This window comes from Scomber japonicus, chromosome 2 (assembly GCF_027409825.1).
Source record: "Scomber japonicus isolate fScoJap1 chromosome 2, fScoJap1.pri, whole genome shotgun sequence".
Taxonomy (NCBI): Eukaryota; Metazoa; Chordata; class Actinopteri; order Scombriformes; family Scombridae; genus Scomber; species Scomber japonicus.
In genome coordinates, this window is record NC_070579.1 from 12,996,533 (window position 1) to 13,023,327 (window position 26,795).

The 26,795-nt window shown below is 40.8% G+C and overlaps 2 protein-coding genes across 2 annotated transcripts in view; both read right to left on the bottom strand.

Moving 5' to 3' along the window:
• foxk1 (forkhead box K1) overlaps positions 1–26,795 on the bottom strand; it is a 230,364-nt gene that overhangs the window by 171,390 nt on the left and 32,179 nt on the right. The window lies entirely within an intron of this gene.
• Positions 1–26,795, bottom strand: part of LOC128377369 (protein sidekick-1-like) — a 242,410-nt gene that overhangs the window by 84,681 nt on the left and 130,934 nt on the right. Inside the window, exons 5-6 of the mRNA XM_053337318.1 lie at positions 26,335–26,468; positions 5,171–5,197 (exon numbers count right to left, since the gene is read on the bottom strand). Of these exons, the coding sequence (XP_053193293.1) occupies positions 5,171–5,197; positions 26,335–26,468 (161 nt within the window). The remainder of the gene's footprint in view (positions 1–5,170; positions 5,198–26,334; positions 26,469–26,795) is intronic.

The following is a 26,795-nucleotide window of genomic DNA, read 5'->3' on the forward strand; positions in this document are numbered from 1 at the left end:
TCTTCCCTCCCTTATTCCCTATCACTCTCTTATCTCTTCCTTTTTGTTGTTTAAACAGGGATTATTAAATTAATCTCCCTCAGTTTAAACGAGGAGAAATATTCAAACTGGCAGACAGTCTTAATTTGTGTGTGTGTGTGTGAGTGTGTGTGTGCACGCGTGTGTCAAAGCTGTGGCAGCTAAAAGGCTCCCTGTAAAGATTCTACAAAGAGAGTCCAGAAGTTTAATCTAACTCTATTGGATTCCTCATTTAGCAAATGAGAAACACCATGTGGCAAGGAGAGAGAGGGAGAGAGGGAGAGAGAGAGAGAGATCAAGAGAGAGAGATAGAGAGAGAGATAGAGAGAACAAGAGAGTGAGATAAAGAGAGAAAGAGAGAGAGCTATAGAGAAAGAGCAAGAGAGAGATAGAGAGAGAGTAGGAATGATGGAGGGAAGGAGGACAGATAGAAAAGTGCAAGGAGGTTTGTAGTATATAATGAAGCAATATCAGAACAACTTGGGGCTGAAAAGCTTCATTAAAGAAAGAGAGATGATAAAAAAAAAAAAAAAAATATGATGAGTACAAGGGAAAATACATACATCTTGTGTGAGTGTGAGTTTGTGTGTGTGTGGGTTTGAGTATAATTTAGCACAAGAGAGCCAGTGACGCATTGCAACATTACAATGCTCTCGACAATGCAATCATCACTGATTGACAGTAACGCGCTGCTGAGGTGACACAGCTGTGTGAATTTGAGTATATGTGTGTGTGTGTGAGGCAGAAAAATCCAAAATTAAATCAAGGACGGGAATGATATATATTTATATAAATATATATAGTAATAAAAACCAGGGCTGGTAAAAGGATTGGTGCAGCTTTAGAGCAGGAAAGAGATAGAGATAGATAAATAGGGAGAAAGAGAGATAGACGGAGAGACAGACAGAGATGAAAGGCTATTCCATCCACAGATTAGAAAGTAATCCCTCTTTGAATGGATTCTCTCAGATTACAGCTTGTTCTGCTATTAAATCTGTCAGTCACTGAGTCAGCCTTTGTGTGTGTGTGTGTGTGTGTGTGGGTCTGTCATAGGCTACTTTTGGGGACAATTCAGACATAGCAACCAGTTAATTGGGAGCAAAAACCATATCTCTAATTGGGGGGAAAAAGCTGATTTTTGGGTCAGTGCTTTATGTTAGGGTAAATTTAATGTCAGGGAAAGAGTTAGGGTTGGCCATGTAGTGGTTATGGTTAAGGTTAGGATAAATCTCCAGGAAATAATTGAAGTCTATCTTTGAATTGAAGTCTGTCCCCAAAAGTTACCTAGGACATTGTGTGTGTATGCATGTGTGTGTGTGTATTCTGTCATAGGCTACTTTTGGGGACAAATTTCAAAGTTAATAACAGTTAATTGGGGACGGCTTTTCCAAGTGAAGACACAAGCTGTCCCCAATTGGTAAAGTGCTAGTTTTTGGGTAATTGGTTAAGGTTAAGGTTAGGTTCAAGGAAAGTAGTGGTTGTAGTTATGGTTTAGGCTAAAGCTCTGGGAAATTAATGTAAACCCATGCAATGTCCCCAAAAGTGACCTAAGACAACATATGTGTGCGTGTTTGTGAGTGATCTTTCTATGACTGAAGATCTGTGTGTTTTAAGACTTTCAGACAAATCTGCAGAGACCTACAGAGCAGAGGGACTGGCTGAGGAGTGAATACTCACACAGACACACACACACACACAGACACACAGACACACACACACACACACCCGCACACACACACACATCCCTTTGCATTCACACACATATGCACACAGGGGGAGACTGGTGTTGGCTGACTGTGTATTAATAGAGTTGTCAGATACGTGTCTGCAGGGTTTACAGCTAACTAACACATACCACACTGAGACCACATACACAGCAGAGAGAGAAAGAGTTTGAGAGAAAAGAGAGAGAGACACAGTTTGAGTGTGAACGCAGCAAAAAATGAGGGACACTGGGACCAGGAGGTTTAGAAAAAATGGAGATCTTTTAAAATGTTTTAAAGAGTTTTCGGAGAGGCTACAAAAATAAATGGAGAGGAGAAAGTGATCATTTGCTTATCTCTCTTGAGAGTACTGCATATGTGTGTGTGAGAATGGGTTTAGTGTCACTGCACTCATTAATGCTGCATGCTGACAGCTGTCATCTTCTGACTACACTTTGAACACCAATATAAAACCACAGGCCGAGACATGCCACACACACACACACACACACACACAAAGCCACATCACACCAAGAGCAGAGGATCCGAGCCCCAAGGGGAGACAGACAATGGGAAGCAGTGAGAGGACCGCAAAAGATGCCTGATTTTAAATATTCATCTATCTCCTCCTTCAGCTGCCAAACCCCCTCTGTCCATAGCCGCAAGAATATGATTTCAGTTGGGGGTTGTGGGGGTGTTGACTATTAACCCTCCTCCCCTCACACACACTCAACACACAAACACAATATCTGAGTTTATTTAGGCACAGCAGCATAAGTTCATTGATTATTTAAATCTGCAGACACGCGACAGGATGGGTCAGGCTCTAATGGTAATTAATGTTCTGTGTTGTACACATCTGAAAGGTCAGCTGTTACTCACAAAGCAGCCGTCCTCATTGTAAATCCTGAGCTCCTCCAAAGCTGTCTAAAAAATGTTTATCTCACAGGCTAAAAGTTTAATTCTGTTTCCTCTGGAGAGTTTCCTCCGTCCTGTCAAGTATACAACCACAGCTTTTTAGTTTTGCTACTTAAATGTCTCACGATATTTGCTGCAGCGACATTACTGCACGAATAGAAACGTTTAAAGATACTGAATGGAGCCTCTCTAATCTTTAAAGTCAATTGTGAAAGAAAACACTTTTTACATCTACAACGTGCCATAAAGAAATCACCTGGAAAGCTCGCATTGCCCAATGTAATTTAAAAAGCAATATAGCTTACAGGGACCGGTAGAGGTGGAGTGTCCACAGTAAGCAGTTGCATCACGTTCAGGCTTTATCGGGCACGCCTGGTTCTTTTCCCCGCTTCACTATCTTTACGTGCAGAGTCTATTTTTTGCCAGACTGGCTCAGACACAACAGAAATATATATATATATTTATATTTATATTGCAGCAACATAAATGGGCCTATAAGTTGCCATCCACCTGGAGGCGAGGGTGCTGCAACACCCCCGGCACCACTACTTCCCTGCAGCTATGCTTCTATCAATCTCTTTCATCACTGCGTACAAGTGATGGAAGGAGGAGATGGGAAGGTAAAGAGAGAAAGAGAGGAGGAAGAAGAGGAAGAAGAAACAGGGAACACGTGGCAGCAGTAATGGAGAGGCAGAGCAGGAGTTACCATAGGAGCTGCTCAGTGTTTGATTAATTTTTTTTCATTATTTTAGTTGTGTTTTTTTTGGCTGCTTGACAAAACCCACAATGACATAATGAGGTAACATTTCATCATCATCACTATATGGGAATAAGGGCTTCACGTCTGGAAACTTTTTTTTTTGGTAGAGTGGAGGTAAGCAACACTTAAAAGCGACACTTTTCCACATGGTTAGTAAGTAAAAAAGTGATATGTCAATATTGCATACTGTAGATGTAATTATAACAGGATGTGCCTATGAAGAAACATTATAACACAGCTTAAATACTTTATTTCTTGTATGATTCAGTGGATGCATATCAGTAGAGATAAAAGGCTGCTTGAATGCAGAATGTGTGGGGAGGGGGGGAGGGACTTCTGAGTGTTTTAGCCAACCTCAGGTACTATACACACTCAGGTGATGAAGAAATGAAAATCATGAGCTACTTCAGTTCAAGTCTACTGTTACACTCTAATGGCATTATCTCCTCGCTGCAACTTACTGTATATCCCTTTCAATCCCGGTGCTGTGTTGAAGCCACCAGTGCTCTGCTCAGTCTTTTGCATCAGCACACCTCATCTGAGAGCTACGCTGTCACCTGCCGCTGTTTATATTGCATTTTAATAAGACCCGCCTCCACCCAACATGTACCTGAAGGCTCTGAGTCTACATTTAATTAGGAGGGACGTTACTATCATCCTTCATCACTCCCTGCTTTGCTGAGCTTGGCGTTCAATCATGAAGAGTGATGAGCTCAGATGGCAAATATCAACATTGTACATAATCTATACTCACATAATAATATATACCAGGCATGTCTAAACTAAACCAACCAAGAGCACACATGATCCGACCAATCAGCTGTCTGAAGATTGAGAGCGGATGATTCATTGAGTGGAGCCTGGTGTGCTCCTGCTTGGTTTGTATGGAAACCAGCACCCACACAGGCTATTATGGAATAGTTTGGATTATATACCATGTAAGGTGGCTGTGTGGTTTATGGTGTTTCTTTCTTGCACTTGTATATTTCCGATTGTTTCTTAATTCAATAGTCTTTCCCATGCACTTGTTCTTGGTCATCTACTTGATAATTTCTACCATGCGTCTTCCTGAGTTACTGTCCTCTGACACTTGATTGTCTTGCCTCTCTCTCTCGAGAAGCACTTTGGAAACAACTAAAAGCAACTGATGATCAAACGTAGATTAAACAATGTAAGGCTTCAAGTTTTGTCCATTTAATCTATTGCTTGTCCAGTGCTGCTAATAACTTACAGGATAAAAATGTGATACTAACAAACAGGGATTTAAATCTGCAGTGGCTATTCCAGCTGTTGCTTCTCATTTGCGGTTACCATACTGAATTAATGTTATTTCTGTGTCCCGACTGTAGCTAGACTTCTTTAGATTGAAATCCAATTGCATTTTGAACCACATATCTTGTTCTGAATGCACCATGATAAATATGTGTACCTTTGCACTGACACTATAGTCAGATTTTATTACACTACTCATAGATGCGGGCCTGCAGCAGGGTGACCTCAAGGTTAGAAGTGTCCATCTCTGAGTTTGTCTTACTAGCCATGAGGCAGAAACGGTGATACTGTACTTTTGGAGTGTCCTTTACAGCGTGCACCCACCACTACTACTGCCACTACTTTACAGTAACCTTCAGCGAAGCATTTAGCTAAACAACCCTTAGCTCTGACCTTCTGGTGGGAGCAAAGGGTCACAGCAATATTTGTCTCAGTGCAAACAGGAAGAGCCAGTAAGAAAGAGCAGGGAAGGTAATGTAAATGTAAATGGCAGCTTTACCTGCTGACATGCGGTTCTTCTTGCCAACTGTCCATCAGTCACAGAGAATGAGATGAAAAGAAGCAGGAGACAGGAGGAGGTAAGGGGAGCGAGAGAAAAAGAGGAGAGATATCATTTAGATTTCAAGTTTTTTTTTCTTCTAGGTGCAGCAAAAAGACACATTTAGAAAAATACACATAAATAAAGCAAAAGGAAAATACAGACTTTCACAAATCAGCAGCTCTAATGCATCACAGAGCTGTGGAGGCAAACAGAAGAGAGAAAAAAAACACACGCACTCCTTCCCTGTAAAGGAGGAAGAAAAACAAACATAGGCTAGAAAGTAAGAGACAGAAAAATGGATGAGAGAGAGAGAAAAAGACAGAAACTAAGAGAGAACGCCATGTTATCATGGAGTCCAGAGGAAGACAAGTTGTTTGCAGCCAATCCATCAACTGCCAGCTACCACATTTTGTCTCTCTCATTCACTCTTTTCTTCTCTGCTTCTATCTCCCGCCTCCCTGTATTTGTCGTACGTCTGGAGGTAGCAAGACTGTAGGGTGGGAGAAAATGATGGCATTGACATTCCACTGGTAGAAAATCTACATTCACTATTCATCTATCAATACACTAGCCCGTCATGCTCCTATTCAGCAAGTCAGCCACTCGCTTAACACTAGAATACTGTCAATGTGTGTGTGTGTGGTTTGTTTTTTTTTTTGCATCTGAAAGTGTGTGTGTGTGTGTGTTTGTATGTTTTTTTTGCATCTGAAAGTGTGTGTGTGTGTGTGTGTGTGTGTGTGTGTGTGTGTGTGATGAAAAATGTGTCAGGGCCTTAATTTAGATTCTGACGTATCACATCAGCATCAGTGCAATGTTCGTTCTGCCTGTGCAATGGACACACTCACACACACACACACACACACACACAAACAGAGCGTATGAGGCAAGTGGTAAAGAGCGCGTGAGCGAGCCCGGCTGACGAGGAAGAAAAACAAAAGCAGCCATAAAACATTGAAAGAGGAGATATAAAAAGCCAAAGGAGTAGAGAGAACTTCAGAAGAATAAACAGTTCAGAGGTTTTCATCATTTCTGTCGGAAATTAAGATTAATCTGTGAACTCGGGCTGGATACTGAACCTCTGTACTTGTTTGTGCTGACTGAAACGTGTCCACAGCACTGAGTATCGAAAACTGTCACATACTGAGAGCTGCCACAGACTATCTGACTATCAGAGTCAAAGTCTTGCTTACTTTATTCTTTGATCAGATTTTTCCAATTTCAGACTGTGTTTATTATTTTATTTATTATTTAGATAAAGTTCTTCTAAGGCAGCATGTGTTTGCACAAAGTTATACTGAGATGTACTTCGAATATTCACTCATTGATTTAACCCTTACATAGTGCCCATTTCTATATTTGAGAGAAGCAAAAACAACCTAATCACCAGCCTGACATTTTATGACTTTTTTTCTAAAGTTATCCAGAATATGCAAATATGAATATGAATATTTTTTGTTGTTGTTTACATTTGTGCAACTGATACATGTTTTGTGCATTAGAGTTTAGTTCAGGTGAAATTTGAGGTTTATTTATACAAAAATTAAGAATTCATGTTCTCCTGTTTTAGGTAAACATAGTATAGTGACTGTGCTTTTTGTCCATAAACAAACATAAAAAATATGCTCTCTAAACTCACTGAAAACCCCATTATGGATTAATCCCCCATTTCTTAATGATCAATGAGGTATTTATGAATGAAAAATAGATTTGTTGTTCAGAGGAGAGAGAGAGAGGTCATATAGGTCATTCTGAAGGGTCAGAATATCTTTATATCCTAGTATAAAAAATATGATTTAACACCAGAAACCAACACCTCTTTTAAAGACTTTAAACAAACTAACTGAACATTATAACCTTCATGCAGGTTGGTTGTGTTACTAGGCGGTATTAGGCCAGATTACTTTTAGTAAGGTGTAGCTGCATAATATGTTGGCAACTGAGTTTAAAAAAAAACATATGCTTTAATATCAGTCAGGTATTAAACAAAACAAACAATGCTCAGACCTAGTGAAGACACAGCTAAACAAAGCTGTTCAACTGGAGCACCGTCTGTGCCGTTAAGTACTCGAGCCGTATTGGGAAGTCTATTATTTTAGAGTGGAACCTAAAAGGGGGTCAGAGCGCACACACAAATGCAAACGGACGCACAAACAGAAACACACAGGCTTTGGTCTGGGGGGCATACGATTCTGTGAGTGTATTCAAATGATGTGTCATACTGAGTCATCTTCAGTTTCAAATGGGAACAGAGAAACAATGGGGACATCAGGGGACAACAGACAGAGAGAGAGAGAGAGAGAATGAGGGGGTGTGCATGTGTGTGTGTGTGTGTCTATGTGTGTTTTCACAGCACTACAAAGCATTTGAAATTTGCAAGGCTGAATCCACTAAACACATTTTCTAGTAAGTTTCACATCCTTATTGTTTTTTTCCTCCAGTCTTTTGAAAAGCCTCGGATCAGTTGTGGTTTTAATCAATGACTTTATTGATGTGTGTCTCACAGCACTGACACTGGAGTACGGGGGGGGGGGGGGGGGGTAAAGCTTTCCTGATCCAAACTGTGAACTCTTAGTTGTGTATTTACATAAAAGTACTCACTACCATGGTTGATATTAATGTGATGTGTTTAAAATACAGTTTGAGGTGATGTGAAACTATTAGCGTTTGCCTAAGTGTCTTTCAGCCTTGAGTATGATTTGTATTCATGTATTCACTGCTGTGTATTCAGCTGCCTGAAGGACCTAACAACAAGCAGGTCACCATGTCCTCTGTGTGTGTTTCCCACTGTGTGTGTGTGTGTGTGTGTGTGTGTGTGTGCGTTGTGTGTGTACAACAGGGAATAAGTATAGCATGTGTGCGTCCTGCCTGCTATTCCATACAACAATACCTGCGTAGTATCTGTCCTTTTGTGTGTGTAAAGGTTGCTCTTGCTATGTGTGTCATGTCTCACTGTATTAACTTCCCAGCTGACCTGTGCAGGTGTTGACCCTTAAGTCCCCAGCTGTGGGTCACCTTTTTGCTGCAGCACTGCACCCCATTGCCCCCCCCCCAGGACACAAAAAGAGCCCCGCCGGTCCATCCTTCCTTCCATCTACATACAACCAGACACCCCTCACCCTTTGGTGACAGTCTATTCTTCGGCTCTGCCTTGCTTCGTTCTCCCCATCCACCCACATCGGCATCCACTGTCACATTTCCCCGAGCAAAAGGAAACTTTTTTAGCAGCACACGTTAGGAGTCTTTTCCTTTCTCTCTCTCTCTCTCTCTCTCTCTCTCGCAGTTGCTTTATACCCAGAGTTCAACCTCAAAACCCTTACCATTCCAATTTACCCCGTCAATCACGCCATCCCTTCTCTCTGTTCCTGTATCTCGCTCTAAAACACACACATGAACATGCACATATATGCACGCACGCGCACACGCGCACACACGCACACACACACACACACACACACACACACACACACACACGTACTAACACACGCAGACACGCACCTATTTGAAATTCATATCAATGACTACCGGTGTACAAATGTAACACACCAATTTCCAATCCTGACACATTCACATAGAGAAACACAAGGACCCACAGATGCCACACACACACACACACACACACACACACACACACACACACACACACACACACACACACACACTGACCCATAGCAGTGTCTCCTAATGAGCTGCTTCTATCATCAGACTTCCAACTGTGTTAGAAACCACTATTAAAAATAGTTTTATGTTTGTGAAAAGGGTCTTGACTTGGTACTATATACAGTAAATAAAGATTGATTGACTGATTGATAGATTGATAGATTGATTGATTGATTGATTGATTATGGAGTGACAGTGCTGTGGTTAAGGTCTGGTGAGGTTTAGGCAGAAAACCCACTTGGTTATGGTTCGGGAAAGATCATGCTTTGGACTAAAATGATCACTTGAAATGTTGCATAGGTTAAAGTCACCACTTCCTTAAAGTTAAGTAACCTTTGTGCCATGTCACCATCTATCTATCCATCTATCTATCTATAAATATCTATCCGACCCACTTCCTCAGAATATATGTCAGTTAATATAAACGCCATCTGAACTGCGTCACTTCTATGGGTCATAATTACTACAACTAGATGGTGTCTGTCCGATGGTGTCAAACGTAACTATAGGTCATTTTTGGCGACTGAATTTATGACCCATAATGTCGTTTTTCTTGGGAGAATGGGCTGAACACACACAGTTGTGCCCAATAAAATAATAAGCTGGCAAGAGTATTGACCTCAGACCTTGGAGCAATTCCTGACGGACCCGGATGATAAAATTTCATAGTCTGTGCGCTTCCTGTCCTGACACCCAGCAGTCTGTCTCACTTTGTAAATCTGACCAGAATTGAGGAGAGCCATCATTTACACAGTAGGTATATAAACAGCAGTGAGCAGGTTTTAGTTTTAACACAACAACAGCACTACACTTACTTCACTTCCTTCTATCCAACCCATATCCTTTCTTTCTGCGTCCTCCTTCCAAAAAACGTAGACTCCGGGAAGGTTACATCTTCCTGCTGTCGGGCCTGTCTCCACCAAACACTAGCACCAGTTGACCTTTACAATTTACCATGTCAATCATGCCCACACACACTCACGCACGCACACCGCCAGTTTCCCATACACGTACAGGTAAAAGTTGGTGTCAATCATCGTTGTATGGAATCCCAAATGTCACCAGGTTTTGACATTCTCTTTGCTCAGTAAAAAAGGTTAGCGTATCCCTGCCTTTCTTCTTTAGTCTCTCATTTTGCTCTCATTGTTGAAACCTCCACTTCATCAACGCTTACAGTCATTTGTGCTCTCCTCTCCTTTTTAAGGCTTTATGTGTGTTTGTGCTCAAACAGATGATTGCACTCGAATGTGCACTTGAGATAAAAATAAATGAATAAATAAATTAAAGAATTAAAAAAAAAAACAAAAAAAACACAAATCCCTTGTTAAGCATTACCTTTTATCACCTCAAGAGAAGAACAAATAGAACTAAAAAGAACAAAACTGAGATGATGAATAAAAATGTGCTATTGTGGATGATGAACAAACAAACATTTAACTTATAAAAGAAACAGCAGAAGTAAAAGGAAGAATACGAAAAACAACAACAACAAAAAAACTAAACCGTAAGTGCCATGTAATGAAAATGGCAAATAAATGTAGATCATCAATTCATACTGTGAGTCTAATGATAGCTTTAACTTCCAATTCAAAAGAAGAGTGCTGCTATTGCAAGTTTGCTCCTCTGATAGAAGAGAGGGAAATATAGGAAGCCTCTGATCCTGCAGGAGGAACACAAGAGTATTAAAAAGGTGAGAGAGAAGACCTAAGGGATGAAAGACAAGTCTTAGACAGGAAAAGAGAGAGAGAGAGGGGGGGGGGGGGGGTTTGGTTGAGCCAAAAGGTGTCTCTTGAAAAAGGCAGAGATGCAGTGCAGCTGTGTATGTGTGTGTTCCCCCGTCCTGTGCTCAGCACCTCAGGGCGAAATACCAGATGGATGCGGAACCACGAGCGACAAGAAAGACAAGATGCATCATTACTTAATCAGGTTGTTTTCCCTTTTTTTTTCTCTTCTTCATCCAGAGTGCTGCGGGGCAATCCCCTATCTCACACTCCATCTTCATTGTCTCGCCTGCCTTATCTTTATCTCTCTACATCTCTCCCATCGCTTCACCCTGTCCCCCAGACTTGAAGAACTGTGTCTAAGAGACCATCATCGTAAGTAAATAACGCTCATATATAAGAGGATACTGAATTCTGAGTGCCTTCTTTAAAAATAAGTGGTTTTCCAGCTGAGCGTTCTCCTTTTTCCCGTGTAGCTTCTGCTTTTGACACAGTCCATTCATTTACTACACGCCAAACAAGAGAAGGGACAGGGCCTGGAGGAAGGTGACAGATCAATGGAGGGTAACATGTCCTGGCATTTCCTTGGGCACTTCTTTGAAAGCTACCTCGCACACGGAGGCTCAAAGTCTTTGAGGCAGAATAAAAAATATATGAATCCTGTACTTAGAATTTATTGATCCCCTTAGGAAAAGCCCTTTGAAGAAGATAAAGTATCACAGTATACGGCAGGCTGTGACTCACAATTATCTATAATCACATAAGATGGGAACATATTAGGATTACAGGTTAAAAGAAGCTTCCTATACCAAACAACTCATTTATAGTTATTCTAATTCACATTCTGTTGTTGTTGGGTTTTTTTTTCCCCAGTGAATCTATATAATTGTTTAAGACTTTAAAATAAGCCAATTCAAGATAAGGGCCGTAAAGTACACAGATACACACAGTCTCGGCACCCAGAAAGGATTATTATTGAACAACTAATCAATTATAAAGATTACATAATGGGTAAAAGGTGCACTTTGGTTAGAGTCATGTCAGGACAACGCCGACATTGCATGAGAACACTAATTTTCAACTTTTCCTTTCTAATCTGGAAAAGGAAAATGGAAGAGGGAAAAAATAATTACTAAATTTCATTAAGAAAGCATTTTTGCCAAATGTGCTCTGCAGTTTTCATTGAGTTTGTAGCTGCAATATGTGTGTATTCGATGTCTGATTTACTAGGACGGCGGCTCATTCTGCAGTCAGCTCCTGGGCTTTGACTTGGACTGCCCTCCAGTCACGTTCTGAGAGGAAGAACAGAGCTCAGTTCAGCAGTGGGATTTCTATCAAATCCACAGGCTCTCATAGTGCCGGTAAAATAAATGATAACGTGATCTTGATGACAAAATATTTACTTTGGCTGTGGTTCAACTCATCCGGAGATAATTTGTTAGGCAATTACTCAAAAGATTACTCATAAAATGATGATATTAAAATATTTGGCTTATATATCAAAGTATTAATACCTTAGGACTGAATAAACATGTTCATGGGAAAGAAAAACGAGATAAAACAAATCAAATATACATAAAACACACAAAAGTAGGAACATGTTGAGAGAGAGCGAGAGAGACAGAACAGCAGGTCCAATAGCTCAGAGTGGAGCAGGTGGAGGTAGAGATGGTGTTCATACAGATTTTTAATACTGAAATAAATGGAGCCAAACACATACTAAAATGTTTTAAGGAAAAACAGAAGAGTTGCACCTTGGAATGATTTTAGTAAATTGATGTAAAGTCCAAATTCAACATTGATGAATGCAAACCAAAACTGTCCACCATTCATTTGAGTTACATTCATTAGATATTGTGTTCATTAGTAAAAGCCTAATTGCTTAATATTTGTTTTTTAATATTGCTTTTTTGGTTTTATATGAATATATATAATCCATGTTTCTTTTCACTACTAAACCTCTTTTTGGAGCTTTTAGAAATCCCATCTGCACTATATTGACGGCTGGTCTTCACAGGCAAAGAAATTTTCCTCGCACAACTGAAACATTGGAAATTGTGTGGCGCTAATAAATCCAGCAGAATACATAATCACCCTCTGCTAATATGTTTCCTCTTATTACTAGCGCAAACACTCACACAAATGGCACGCTAATGGCTCCAGCCTGTTGGGTCTGTTTGATAAATACATCACATGTGTTTGAGCAGAATGTGTTACATCTGCACCTGGAAAAAGTCTCTGTAAATCTGGCGCTCAGTGTTTGTCAAACTCGGTCAGATCGGTTGTTAGGCCCAAATCATTGCTAGTTTTTTTCTGACCAACAAACGGTTCGTAGTGATTTGGTAATTATCACTTAAAGGTGCAGTGTAGAAATTTGTAACATTTAATGGAGCGTATTCATAAGTTTGTTTTAACCATTGTATAATAACTTGAAACTAAGACATATATGGACTGGCAGCATCCTATCTATCTGAGTTGTTGCATCATCACGCTCCAGTCAGTACTGAGGTCAACTGAGGTCAAGGCTCAAAACCAGCGGTGACTGCTCCATACAATATCCGAACTGCTCAGACCCTACAAAGTTTTAAATCATTGCTTAAGACTCGCCTCTTTGCATTGGCTTTTAATCCTAGTTGAGCTTGACATTCTGAATTGTTTAATTATATTTAGCTTTTATCTATTGTGTTTTTATAGTTTATCTTACTCTTACTTATCTTACAGCACTTTGGTCAAGTTGTTTTAAATGTGCTATATAAATAAACTTTGACTTGACTTGACTTGACAAAGGGAGCAGGTCCTTGTCCATGGAACCCGCTTTATTGCACCGCCATGTTTCCACAGTAGCCCAGAATGGACAAACTAAACACTGGCTCCAGAGAGGGCCCTTGTTTCTCCTAAATGCTTGGACGTGGAGGGGAAGGGGAGGGGTATTCAGTTTGTTGTTACCTGCATCCTCATCACTAGATGGCACTAAATCTTACACACTGGTCCTTTAATCCTGCACTATCTCACCAGCAAATATTTTATCTTTGTCTGAATGTTAAAGGAGACATATACGCTTTTTCTGGTTTTCTGTAATTTACATACTGTTATGAAGTCAGATACTGTCTCCATGCTAAACAAGGTCAAAGTTTCAAAATTTGAGGTTAACATATGTAGAAATGCTGCCTGCAAGTCAAAAAACAGGGCTTCAGTCTGCTCTGAACACTTAGTTTACAGCATTTTTTTCTATCTTGCTGACAAGGTGACATCAGATTGTTGTGCATGTCCATACATTGACTCTACTTAGTAGGGAGGGGGGCTTAAAGAGACAGGAGCTAAACCAGCCAGTATCAGATAAATAAAGCGTTTTTTGAACAGTGAATCAAGACCCAAAATAAAAAATACATAGGCTGGTAAATGTGAATAATATGTCCTTTTTAAGTTTACAAACAAAGCCGAATTGAATTGTGCTGCATGTGCGACAAAGCAGAGCAGAACTCACTCCTATGGCATCTTTCTCAATGACAGCCTCAGAGTCTGCATGTTTAAGTGCACATGTTTGTGTGTCTTTGTGTCTGCGTATATATGTAAAGAGATCGCTCATTGGAGCAAGAACAGTTAGGGTCTGTGTCTGATTAATGGCTTAATTGATTAAGTGGCTCAGAGATTGATTGGTTGGGGCTGGCTATAACAGATTCATTAAAACAGTGATAGATCAGGGAGATCTGGCTGCAGCTGTTCCGCCTGGCTTCAGCCAGCACGGCCTGGTAATGGACATCATCCGTCTGTCTACAGATCACAATATGCGCACATGCACACACACTGCTGCATGGGACTGTGTGTGTAGTATGCATGAATGCTACACACATCTTTTCCCTTCTTTTCTTCAATCACTCCAAACAACCAGACATGGGAGGAGGGAGTGGAGGGGAGGTAAGTAGGGATGAGGAGGAAGGAGGAGAAGGCGGAAACTATTTTTGGATTAAAGGCCCTGTTGATCTATTCCTGTTTTCAGCATCCCCTCTCAATCTTCAACTTTTACACTCTGCCTCTCTTTCTTCCTTCCTATCCATCTCTATTGTCCTCAAAGCTTTCCCAATTTTGCACTTGCTCACTGCTCGCCTAGTTTTCTTCAACTGTCTCTTGAACCCTATCCCTCTCCGTCCTCAAGTCTCCTCTGCTTTCTCATCCGAACCTCCCTTTTCGTTTTTTTTTCCTGTTCTTTTTTTATTCATTCTTTGTGAGTACTCTGCCCTGATAAACCACCCCCCCCCCCAAAAAAAAAACAGACAAAAAAGCGTTGCCCAATATGCACTCTGATAGTGCAGGGGACAAGAGGACACACACACATACACACATACACACATACACACACACACACACACACACACACACACACACACACACACACACACACACACACTTCTGGCTGTGTGTGGGAATTTGTAAATGGGTGTGAAACGTGGCTGTATTTTAGCGAGCCTTTAACAAATGAAGACAGTGCAGTAAAAAGCACCACCCACACAGTTTGCCAGACTGTGGTGTCAGTTCAACATGTAGAAGCTAATGAACAAATGGTATATCTGTGTGCCTGTGCATAAGTGTGAATTTAAGCCTTTGCGTATGTGTGTGTATGCAAAACACACACAATCACAAATCTACAAGGACCTGTCATTTATGTTGGATTAAAAGTCCAAAAATGTCATGTTTACTATCGATGTGGTCACATTTAAGAAGCTGGAACCAGAAGTTTTGCATCTTGTCTAAAAAGACTCGATTAATTGATTGTGAAAAATAGTTTGTTTGATTTTTTGTCAATAGACTAATTGATTAATCGACTAATCATTGCAGCTCTTCTACACACCCACATACACACCATATGCAAAGTCAAGCAATGAATGACACTCACCTCTCTCTCTCTCTCCTTCCCTTAACCACAGAATGTTTTTCCCCTTCCTCAGCACCTCATCATCTCTTCTCCCATTTATCCATCCTTTATCTTTCTTCTCTTCCTTCAGTCCAATCTTTCCTCTGCTGCCCTGCTCCATCATTCACAAGCTCCGTTCCCCCTACACTACACCCACCTCCCCAATCTCTTTTTCTCCTTCACTTCTATTTCTTCAAATTAACATCTGCTGACTGGCCTGCCACTCCAATAACCTGTTGCGCACAGCAGGAAGCACTGACACACAGAGACAATCAGTGTGTCTGCATGCACAGTGGTGTTCCATTTACATTCGGCATACTCAGGAACCTGTTTACGAAAACACTGAATATAGACAGTATGTGCTGATGCAAGCTGGCACACGAACATCGTATCCCAATGGTTTGCTCAGTTTGGAGTCATGGAGCCTCATGTATGTTCACACAGTGATGATGAGTATCAGAATAAAGTACCACTACTGAACTCAGTGGGAAAACTCTAAAACGTCTATCTCCATGATGTCCAACATGAGGTCTTAGAAAGATATTCTTATTCAGAATATTAATGTCTCCGAATCACACACACACACACACGCACACACACAGTCTTTGGTTGCAAGTGTGTATATCGAAATGGCAATAGGGACAATCGCAGGATCATCAAAACCGAGAGTGCCTCGCTACTTATCTGCGCACTTGACACCTCATTCAGTATCCTGTGTGTGTGAGTTTCGTGCGTGTGTGTATGCTCATGCATTTCATTTCCTTGAGGAAGATGAGATGCTATCCCTACCCAAAGTATCTGTCTGATGTATATTAGTTAGCGTCGGCGGTGCATCAACTACATCTCTGCCTACACCCGCCTCAATAACGACAGCGCACTCCTCCATCTAAACCAGCCTCTGCTTATTCTGCACTTCTCCGACTGAACAAACGATTCAAATTGTTGCATCTGCTTTATTCTCTCATCGCTGCAAGACACAGCCATGCACACAAACACACGCATGCATACACACACACACACGCTTGCACACACACACGCCCAGACAAAGATAGACTGTGATGTCCTGAATACAATCAGTACCCTGGAGTAGATTAAAACTTTCAGAGCTTCTTTCTGCTCCAAGTCTCTGGTCTCCTAACCTTCACAGCCTCTACTTGTTCATCGATTCGAGAAACTTATTCTGTGCGTCTGAGCATCTGTGACTTTTTGTCAGTTTCCTCTCCCACTGGACACCTCTCTCGCTACCTGGCTACCTTCTTTTATGTCCACTTTATAAGCTTAAATGGATTATTTGAAGATGGTTTGAGTGGGTGTATGTCTGCAGTCCGCTCTGTCAGATCCACACACACGGACATCCATCTCAATCTGTTTCCTCGTGCTGTAAAACATCCTCGCAATTAAGTTCATAACTAGGTGGAACAAGTAGAGCATACATATATAGACACACTCGTACACAGCTGGCTTGTCATACTGACACAGTCCATGAGTCAGTTTCCTGTCCATCCTTCCATCACTCAATCTCTCTGTCTTGTTCACTGGGGTTTTAATTATAGAACTACAGAGGAGCCTCATTACACAGAGAGAGAAGGGACTGAGAGAGAAAGAAATGAGAGAGACATAGAGATAGAGACAGAGAGGGGAGGCAGGGATCAACAAAGAGAAAATCTGAATCCTCTGCAACTGAAATATTGAAAATAATAATTCAAGACACAACCACTAGTAGCAGGAATTATTCAACGGACTGATTCATTAACCAAGCCTCTTTATCCAAACCACACGAGTATTAGTGTCTGATTGTATGATTGTGTGTGTTGTTGAGGTGTGTACGTGTGTGTGTGTTCCACATTAGCAGACTTCAAATGACCAGACCGTCAATACAAAAGAGAGCATTGTAGCCCTGAAGTGTCCTAACACAAGGTTGGATCTTTCAAATTAACCTCGCACATGCAAGGTTATCCTCATAAATATGTTTCAAAAAATACAGTGAAACTCAACTGTGTAAATAAGGATTACAAATAAATGCGTCAGTGAATCTGTTGAGCGACCTTCATGATAGCTTGAGTACAATTTTTCTAAATAATCTCTACTTTGAAATAGCATTAATATTGGCACATCATCAGTATCCGCCAAGAAAGGCTTTTAAATTAAATGTTGGCATCGGCCTGAAATGAACAATTCTGCCCGCATGACAGGCCGATATGTTGCTTTCTCATCTGAAGCCTCGCTTTGATTCCCACCGTGATGGTCCTGGTTCTTCTGCAGGCTCCACTTCGCTCAGCACTGGGGGTCTGTGCTCCAGTTGGATCCACACAGAGAGCTGGGGCTAGCTGGGAAGCTAGTGGACCTACCTCCCAGTTAGCTCCGGCTCTCCGTGTGGATCCAACCGGAACACCGACCCCTGGTTAAAGTGTAAAGAAGCAGCGGATCTGTCGGGTAGTTGAGTGAAGTGGAGCCTGTGGAGGAAGCACCAGGACCATCAGGGTGAAACAGTTTGCTGATGAGCTGCTGTGTTCGGCTACACAGATAGAAAACAACATAGGGAACTTTTTGGTGCATCAGGTGCATTGCTGCCACCTTCTGCTCTGGAGTGTGGACCAGAGACTAAATCCTACCCATTAATCCTCTCTGTCTAATAAACTCAAACTGCTCGACCGACTTGGCAGGTTCATTAAAGTTTTAATACTGAGCTCCTGAACTCCAGTCTTCCTAAGCTCTTCCTTCATATATTGTCTTTCTTGATCATACTTATCCATGCATAATAGTCTCTTCAGCCAGGTGGAAAAAAATATGCACATACATCTTCATCTGCAATGGCCAAAAAGAGTTGAAAATATCAGAATATTGGATACTGGCAAAAAAAATCCAATATCATGCATCCTTACTCTTAAATGCCCGACTTAGACTGGACCATAGTTTCTTCACAGTATATAAAGACTTATGTAACTATTTAGGAGACTAACTAATTCAGAATTTCTAGGTCTGGGAAACCTGTAGTCCACACGTCACTGTGGGCTATATTATACAATCTTATCCTCTGGCATATTCTTATCTGCAGTACTTCAGAAAACAAGACTCCTGTTATCTACAAGCCTGCAAAAGGCACATGAATAAAGCATGCTCTATGATGGTATATGCAGTACCACACAGGCCTCCATTAAATAATAAGGCTGGTTTCTTCTTGTCAAGAAACCTCATGGGCAGAGCCAAACCAACAATGAACACATCCTACTTACAAGTATTGTGTGTTTACCTAAAGCCTTATATAGTGCATTCCTCTATAAAGCCATAGAGCTGTGTTGTTTTTCAGAAACTATTAAAACACGTGAGTGAGTCACACCGCTGCACAGGGTGACACGCACCGTCACCATAAAGCATTTAGTTGTGGTAGTTTGTTTAGAAATGGCTCCAAAGAGTAATGACGGTGCTTCACCTGCTTGTTGTGCTAGGGTTAGGGTTAGTTGTTGAAGTTAGTAGGAGGAGTTCATTGTTGGTTTGGCTCTGCACATGGGAATGAAAAACATGAAAACATCTCCAGCCTTATCCTTTAATGCACAGTAAGTAGATGAGAATACCCGAAGAATATTGGGGATTTAAACCATTTTTGTCCAGCTAATGAATTTCCTAAATACATTATACAAGCAAAAGTGAAGCTTTCCTACAAGTTAATACATCCAGTCATGAGATACTGTGTAGACCAACCACAGATGGTCATACAATGAGCGCTGCTGTGCTAAAATTTGAAGTAACTTGGCAAGTGAGCCTGCACACATTGCACAAGTCTGAAGCTCATTGTGGTGTTTTCCTTTGTCTCCAAACTCTACTCTCAAAAAAATCTGTTTCATTCTTTCACTTTCTTTCTTCTTCTTTCACAAATAACAGGTCCAGTGCTTGCTTTCCTGAACACTGCCTGCTGCTTCCATTGAACCTCTTCTGCACAGGACACCTGGGTTACTGATCAGAGAGAGAGAGTGTAATGTGTCGAACAAAAAAACTGTAAGGTTCCAAATGTAAAACCATTCATTCTGCATTTACATTTTTATATCACATATAAATGTTTTTAACTTTTGCACTTATTTGCCATATTTTTGCACTTATGTTTTAATCCCAACTGCAGTAGTACTTGAAGTATGTACATGGCAAAAAAGCTGAATCTATTCTAAAAAAACCCCGAAATATCTTATTTATTTTAATTATCATTTTTATTTATTTGTATGTAGTCTATAAATTGTCATGAAAAAAATGAAATTAACCTATTCTAGTCAAATCTGAGTGTTGTGACATTTGTCAATTACAATCTAAGTATAGCTCAGACATATATCTGAGTGATATTTATAAGCCATTTTTATCTTGCTGTTAAATAATGAATATTCACAGCTGCTTCCAAACACTGCATAGATTCTGTCAGTAATTAATTAAGAGTAATCATTTGAGAGTGAAGAGAGGAAATAAAAACATTTAGTGTCACTGTTCAGTGGAAACACCTGCGCTTGTATCAGGGGGTGGCGAGCTGCTACATCATCCAATTTGGCATTCGTTTTGCTTTTGGGGTCATGAGCCAAAAAGTTTGAGAGAGATTCACTACTGTACATGTCTGCTGGTGTTCTTGTCTCACCGGTTTGACTAAACTCTCTCGGGACGTATTCCCTAACTAACACTTAAAGCTACAGACTGTCTATCCACATAGAGAAACACTTTGGCAGAGTGTGGCACAGATCATTATGTTGCCATGTTGGGTAAAGAGGTTTCTATGGTGTTCCCTGAAGGCTACGGAGGCATGTTGCTGCAAAATGTTGAACGCCTTGAGCGCATGATGAGAGCTGCAGCGCTGGAAACATCTTCACTGCATACGGGGATACAGAGAATTCTCTGATCGCACGTTTACGCTTTTAAATGAGGGTTGGCAGGTATCAGGGTCTGCGACACTATGACGCGCCGACACACACACACACACACACACACACACACATACCCATACACATACAGTGCATTCCACCCCACAAGAACACAATTGCACACTCACTCTCTCCAGGGACACTAAAATACCTCCAATTAGACGCGCCACAGAACAACTGGGATGGGACCTGGAGCAAAGACACACACACACACACACACACACACACACACACACACACACACACACACACACACACAAACACACACACAAACACACTGATTCTCACACACGTGCACAGAGAGATGCACGGCAGGCTCTCATTTAAGAGTCAGTGATGTGGAAAGGAAACATCTGGAAGGGAGGGAAGATGATTAGGGAAAGAAACAAATGACACAAAGACACACTCGTGCAAAAATAACAACACAAACACTGTCATCAAGCACACACACACACACACACACACACACACACACACACACGCACACGCACACGCACACACACACACACACACACACACACACACACACACACACACACACAGGTTTCATTGTGCATCAAATACTTCAAATCATGCATTCTTAAAAGCTTTTTAAAGAAACATGTGCCATATGCTGTTTAAATGTTTTGGTGCAAAACATAAACTCCATTTTTCTCCTATTTTGTCTTCTTTCATATCTACTTTACCCACAGAACCTCACTGTGTATATATCTGATACTGTGTGTGTGTGTCTGGGTTATCCCGGGGTCAGCTAAGTCAGATACTACACGAGTCTATTCTTCAGCCCCTGACAAAGGCCACTCCGTCACTTCTCAGGGCCGTGGGGTGACGAGCCCCGCTTGGTAGAGGCGGGGAGGGGGTGGGGGGGGGGGGGGATTAACGGGAGAAATGGAGCGATGTAAAATGGCAGACACCAGGGGAGTCTCTGACAGGAGGCGTAATCAATCTCAGACAGACTCTCCAACAATCACCAGTCTGAGGTAATCAAACTCAGACCCCCAGACCCTCCCAAACACACAGCACCCCTCCCCCCTCCTACACACACACACACACACACACACACACACACACACACACACACACACAACACACACACACACACAATGATTAAGGTTATCAAAGGATATAAAGTTATTTTACAATTTACAATATGAGTTTTGTACTTGGAGCCAATCTGTCCCTCAGCTTTCTTTTGAACAATCTTTTCAATGTTAGTCTTGTGTCACTGCGTCATCTCTGCTTTGTGATTGCTCTTCTCTATATTTGTACTCTATTCAGCTACGACGCTCCATACAGCGCTTCATAAAATAACTGCCTACCAATTGTCTCTGTTCTTTATTCAGCAGAATGAAATTTATAGCTCAAATCATTTCTGTGCAGAACTACGAAGCTTCAAAGATGAGCTGGAAAACTTTCTTGTATTCAAAAGAACTTATTCCTAGGAAGTTTGTTGCGAGGAGTTTACATTTCTTCTGCTGTACAGTAATGATGGAGATACAGTATGTAGAGCATCATAAAGATCGACCAATTTTACACATCAAGGTCAGTTTACTAATGATGAGAAAATACGAGTTCTCAGCCGGTGAAAACAAGGATTTTTTCTCTACCTGAGAAAATAAGCTGAGTGATATGACTACAATAGAAAAAGCCTGCATTACAAACTGGTATTGTGCAATCGAAGAGATGATACATTTCTGCAGCGGGGAAGGTCTGGGAGAAAATGCTATCAATTGCATCTTGGGACTAAATGTCAGAACAGATTTTGCTGCATCAATTTTGACCATTGTGTGTGTGTGTGTGTGTGTGTGTGTGTGTCTCACAACTTCTCCAACTTTATGCAAGTTGAATATTAAATCACTGGGTTACTCTTTTAAAATGAGGCACTCAGTAAGAAGTGCTTCTATGTATGCATGTAATAACCCAAGCTATTTTTGCAGTTCAGCAATCATTAACAAGCATGACATTACTGTCTTCTCTATAGAAAAGATAAAGGCTGCTGATCAACTATTGAGCCCAAAGCTGAGATAGCATTTAAAAGGCTACAATAATTATATCAGCTTATATGCGTCTGCCACAATCACCAACCCTCTTTTTTTTATTCTCTCCATTTATTTTTTCTTGTTTTCTTCTTTTAATTGCTTGATCCTTTTCTCCTGTCTACCCTGCACCCTGCACCCTGCACCCTCTCCTCTCCTTTTGTCTTCCGTCTTATCTCATATTTCTATATTTGAGATGTGGGTTAATAGTTCTGATGCTTTAATTTCTTTTATCCTTTGGAGTCTGTGGTCTCAAGCTGTTCTGCCTTCCGTCTTTGTTCCGTAAAAATGACTGTTTTATGATGTCCAGACATACCGAGTGTTTCTGTGTGTTTGCATGTTTGCATGTCTGTGTGCTTTTTGTGGCGTCTGTGAGAGTCTCCCAACAGTAAGTCTCTTTGGGGATATTTTTCCTCCTCTAATGGTCTGATGTACAAATCTACAAAGACCTCCACTGCTGTGAACTGAAGAGAAGCACACAGAAGTGCACATTCTCTTCTGGGGAACCGGGAGACTGACTGCTGCTTTGATTGACAGGCGGAGGTGTGTGTGTGAGAGAGAGAGTGTGTGTGTGTGTATAAAGAGAGAGATAGAGAGGGGGAGATGATAGCAGGTATGCATGAAGCTTAATTAATTGGAGTAGGGATCCTCATCTCCTGACACTAACAGAAATACCCTGAGGCCATTCAAACAGTCTCTCTCTCTAATGCGAACACACTGAATCAAACACGCATACTGTAACTAATTCACCAGACCTGAACGCAGAGTCTGACCCTCCGTGTATAGAGGAGATTTCTGCTTGTGTTGACTTGTTATTTCAGCATCTTGTACAGTACATCTTGTCTGAATATTTAAAATGATACCTCTGTCAATCTGTCATGTTCAGTCTGCAGCGATGACTGACTGAAAACATCTCCTGTAACACCATATGTCGCTGCTGACGACGAAAACTCCAGGAGCTGTTTATTTTAAAGGCGGGCTGTACTTTCAGTGATTACAGTGTGTGACCTCTCACCAAGCTGTTGAGTTGCTATCAATTATGGTTGTTCCAGCTTGACCAGGGATGACAGTTAGTGCTTTTTATTTTCAGCAGTCTAGGCCACACTTACAGGATAGTGGTCAGGGACATGCAGATAATGGATCTGTCAAGTAGGCAGGTCACGCGGCTGGCTGTGCACCACTTGTCTTGACTCTTGCAAGCTTTGTGGATTACACACAAAGATTTTGACTGTCAATCACAGCATGAGTGTGACAGGCAGGTCTTAAAAAATGTGACTGTATCCAAAGTGTTAATGTATTTTCCTTGAATGTCTGTTCAGGAGAGCTTTCTGTTGGTCATATTCTCAGTCTACACTCGTGACTCACTTCATTAATTCTTTTTTCTGTCTCTCTCTACAAGTCCTCTTTCTCTCTCTCTCTCTCTCTCTCTGTTCTTCTCAGTTGAGCACAACGCTCGAATCAAAGTAAGAAAAGGGAGAATAGGAAATAGGTATCTCATTTATTCCGGTGAATTTCTGAAAAGAAAGAAAACATTTTTAGAAATAGCAAAATTGACTGACAGCTATGAACTTCTGTCTTCTGATCCTATGCACACTGCTTAATGGAACGGAAAAACGGCAGGAAATGGAAGGAGAAGGAGATAGGACAGGAAATGGAAAGAAAAAGTGCAGAAGAACAAAAAAGGACACATTTGTATGGGTTTATTCACCTGTTTTTCTTGCGTTGTTTAAGTTGGTGAATGTCTCATCAACTGCATTTAATCTCAATTGCATGAAATGGATCTTTTTTTGTCCTCAAATGTACTGTTTGCAAACTTTGGCTGATCTTTATCATTAAAAGGCCCAGTCTACTACTTGGTCTGTACTCTGTATTATGTATTTTAAGTATACTAATCTTTTCAACCCAAAATGATTACAATTCTGTTGAGATCCGACATTTAATTGCTATATCAGTCATAAGTGTAGTTTACCGTATGTTATATGATCCAATCATCTTTTACATTTCAAAAACCAACAGGCTGAACTGTAAAAGATTTAAAACAGGAAATAAAGCTTTTCTTTTTCCCATCTTGCACTTTTTACATCCTTTACGCCCTTTTTGTTTCCCCTTCAGTTTTTATTCAATTCATGCCTCTTCTGTTTCTCCCGAATCTCAATAACAAATAACTGAATCAAACATGCTGTTTTATAGCGAAGGATATTTACCCTGGGAAAGTTTATTGTAGAAAACACACACTGATAAACGGAGGCAAACACACACACACACACACATGCACACACAGACATTTATGACCAAAGACTGATCAGTGAAGCCTAACTATACCCTTAGTGTTCCTAAAAAACACCCAAGGGAGCACTCCACACTGACAGCTGTAACAAGGTACTGTGTGTATATTTATGAGATTGTGTGTATGTGTGTGTGTGTGTGTGTGTGTGTCAGTGTGAGTGTGCATTTGTGACAAAGGATACAACCCTGTAAAGAGAATCTAATTAAAACTCTATACAGCCACAAGGGACAGAGCGCTCCCTCCCTCCCTCTCTCCCTCCCTCCCTCCCTCCCTCCCTCCCGCTTGCTCTCATTTAACTATAGTGAGCACTTCAGCTGAAGGACTGTTAGACAGGGGAAAGTCTACCCTCTGGCCTCCAAAGAGAGACAATATAGAGAGAAAGATACAGCGATAAAGTGAGTCAGTGATAAATGCCACGACAAAAGCAGGAACACACGAGAGAGGTAGAAATTCACCAAACTTTTCCTGTGTGAGTGGAGCCACACACACACACACACACACACGCACACACACACACACACACACACACAGACACACCAGCAAAGCCATGATAATAATAATCCTATGCAAATGTAGTCAGAATTCAGGACTTTTTTCAACTAAAAACACAGCTTGCATGACTTGACTAACCTTGTTATTAAATGTGAAAGTTAATATTAACAAAGCAGCGAGTAACTATGACTTCAATATGTTTAAATACCAAAAGTCTGTAAACACAGTGACGAATAATCAACAGAATACTATATATAGGCTACAATGGGTTACTCACTAATTTCACTTTAAAGCACTTCTGCTTGTTAAAACTGAAATAACTAGAGCAGTGAGTTTGGTTTCTGATAGCTGGTTTTCATTTGGATCTGAATCCAAAATGTAAAAAAAAAAAAAGAAAAGAAAAAAATAATTTGCTTAATGAATATTTGATCAAATCTCGAGTCTCCTCACTCTTTTTTATGAGTGTAAAAAATTCAGGCAAACAAACAGGCTTCTCATTTCTAGGCAGGGAAAGGTTTAAATGACAAATACATGCCAGTGAAAGATCATATCAGCTGTATCCATTTACTGTAACATTACCCCGTAAGATATTTACCGAAAGGTCAAAACCAAGCAGGTAGGTACAGTAAGAAGATAAAAAAGAGCCACCAGTCGTTACTCAGCTTGACATCACTCTGGTGGTTTCTTTTAGCTCAGTGAGACAAATCTGAGCAGCGGATCTGTTCCAGTGAAGCGATTTGCCTGCTCAGTAGCTGATAACAGTAATTTCACTATCCTAAGTTTGGATACACTTGCTCAATCAAAGGAATTGGAAAGTGTGTCCAAACCTTTAACTGGTGTTGTATATTATAGTGATAGCAGAGAAAACAGAGAAAACTTAATCAATAAAACTAAAGAAAGAGAAAGTAATAGTTTCTCAGAGTTTGAAAAAAAACTTCTAAACCACAATCAGTCATGTTTAATTGCAGAATCGCTTTGTTTTGAGACTTAAATTAGGTTCATAATTTAATTATAGAGTTAATTACAGACAAGTTTGACATTGCACCTCCTCAATTATCACTGCTGTTTAATCTTTGATCCAAAGAATTCAAAGTTGGGTTGAGTTAATTTATTTATCTATTTTTCTACCTGAGATGCTCAGGTAGATTGCAGCACTCGTCGCAGTCTCTCCCGTCATCTCGTTCACCGCCTCCACATGGTAACGTCCGGCGTCTGTCCCTGCGGTTGCCAAGACGACCAGCTGATTGTCCAAAGTGATTGCTCTGTAGGGCACAAACAAGACACACATGGAGCGAGGGGATTACAAACAGCACCAAAAAGCAGAGCGTGTCGTCTTCTTCTGTCGTCTCAGACAAGAACATTGCCCAAATTAAGACTCAGACAAGAGGAGAGTATTCGGTACATGGATCATTTCGAATTCATAAGGGGGAGGAAACATTGAATACGAGCATCAGAAAGGAAAGAGGATTCAGTGAGCTTAAATAAATCTCTCCTCCTGTCTCAGATTGATATGTGGCTCATTTTGTGTCTCTTTCATTCTTTTTTGGCCATCCTCGTTTGTTTGTGTATTGTCTTCTGTTCTTCCTTCT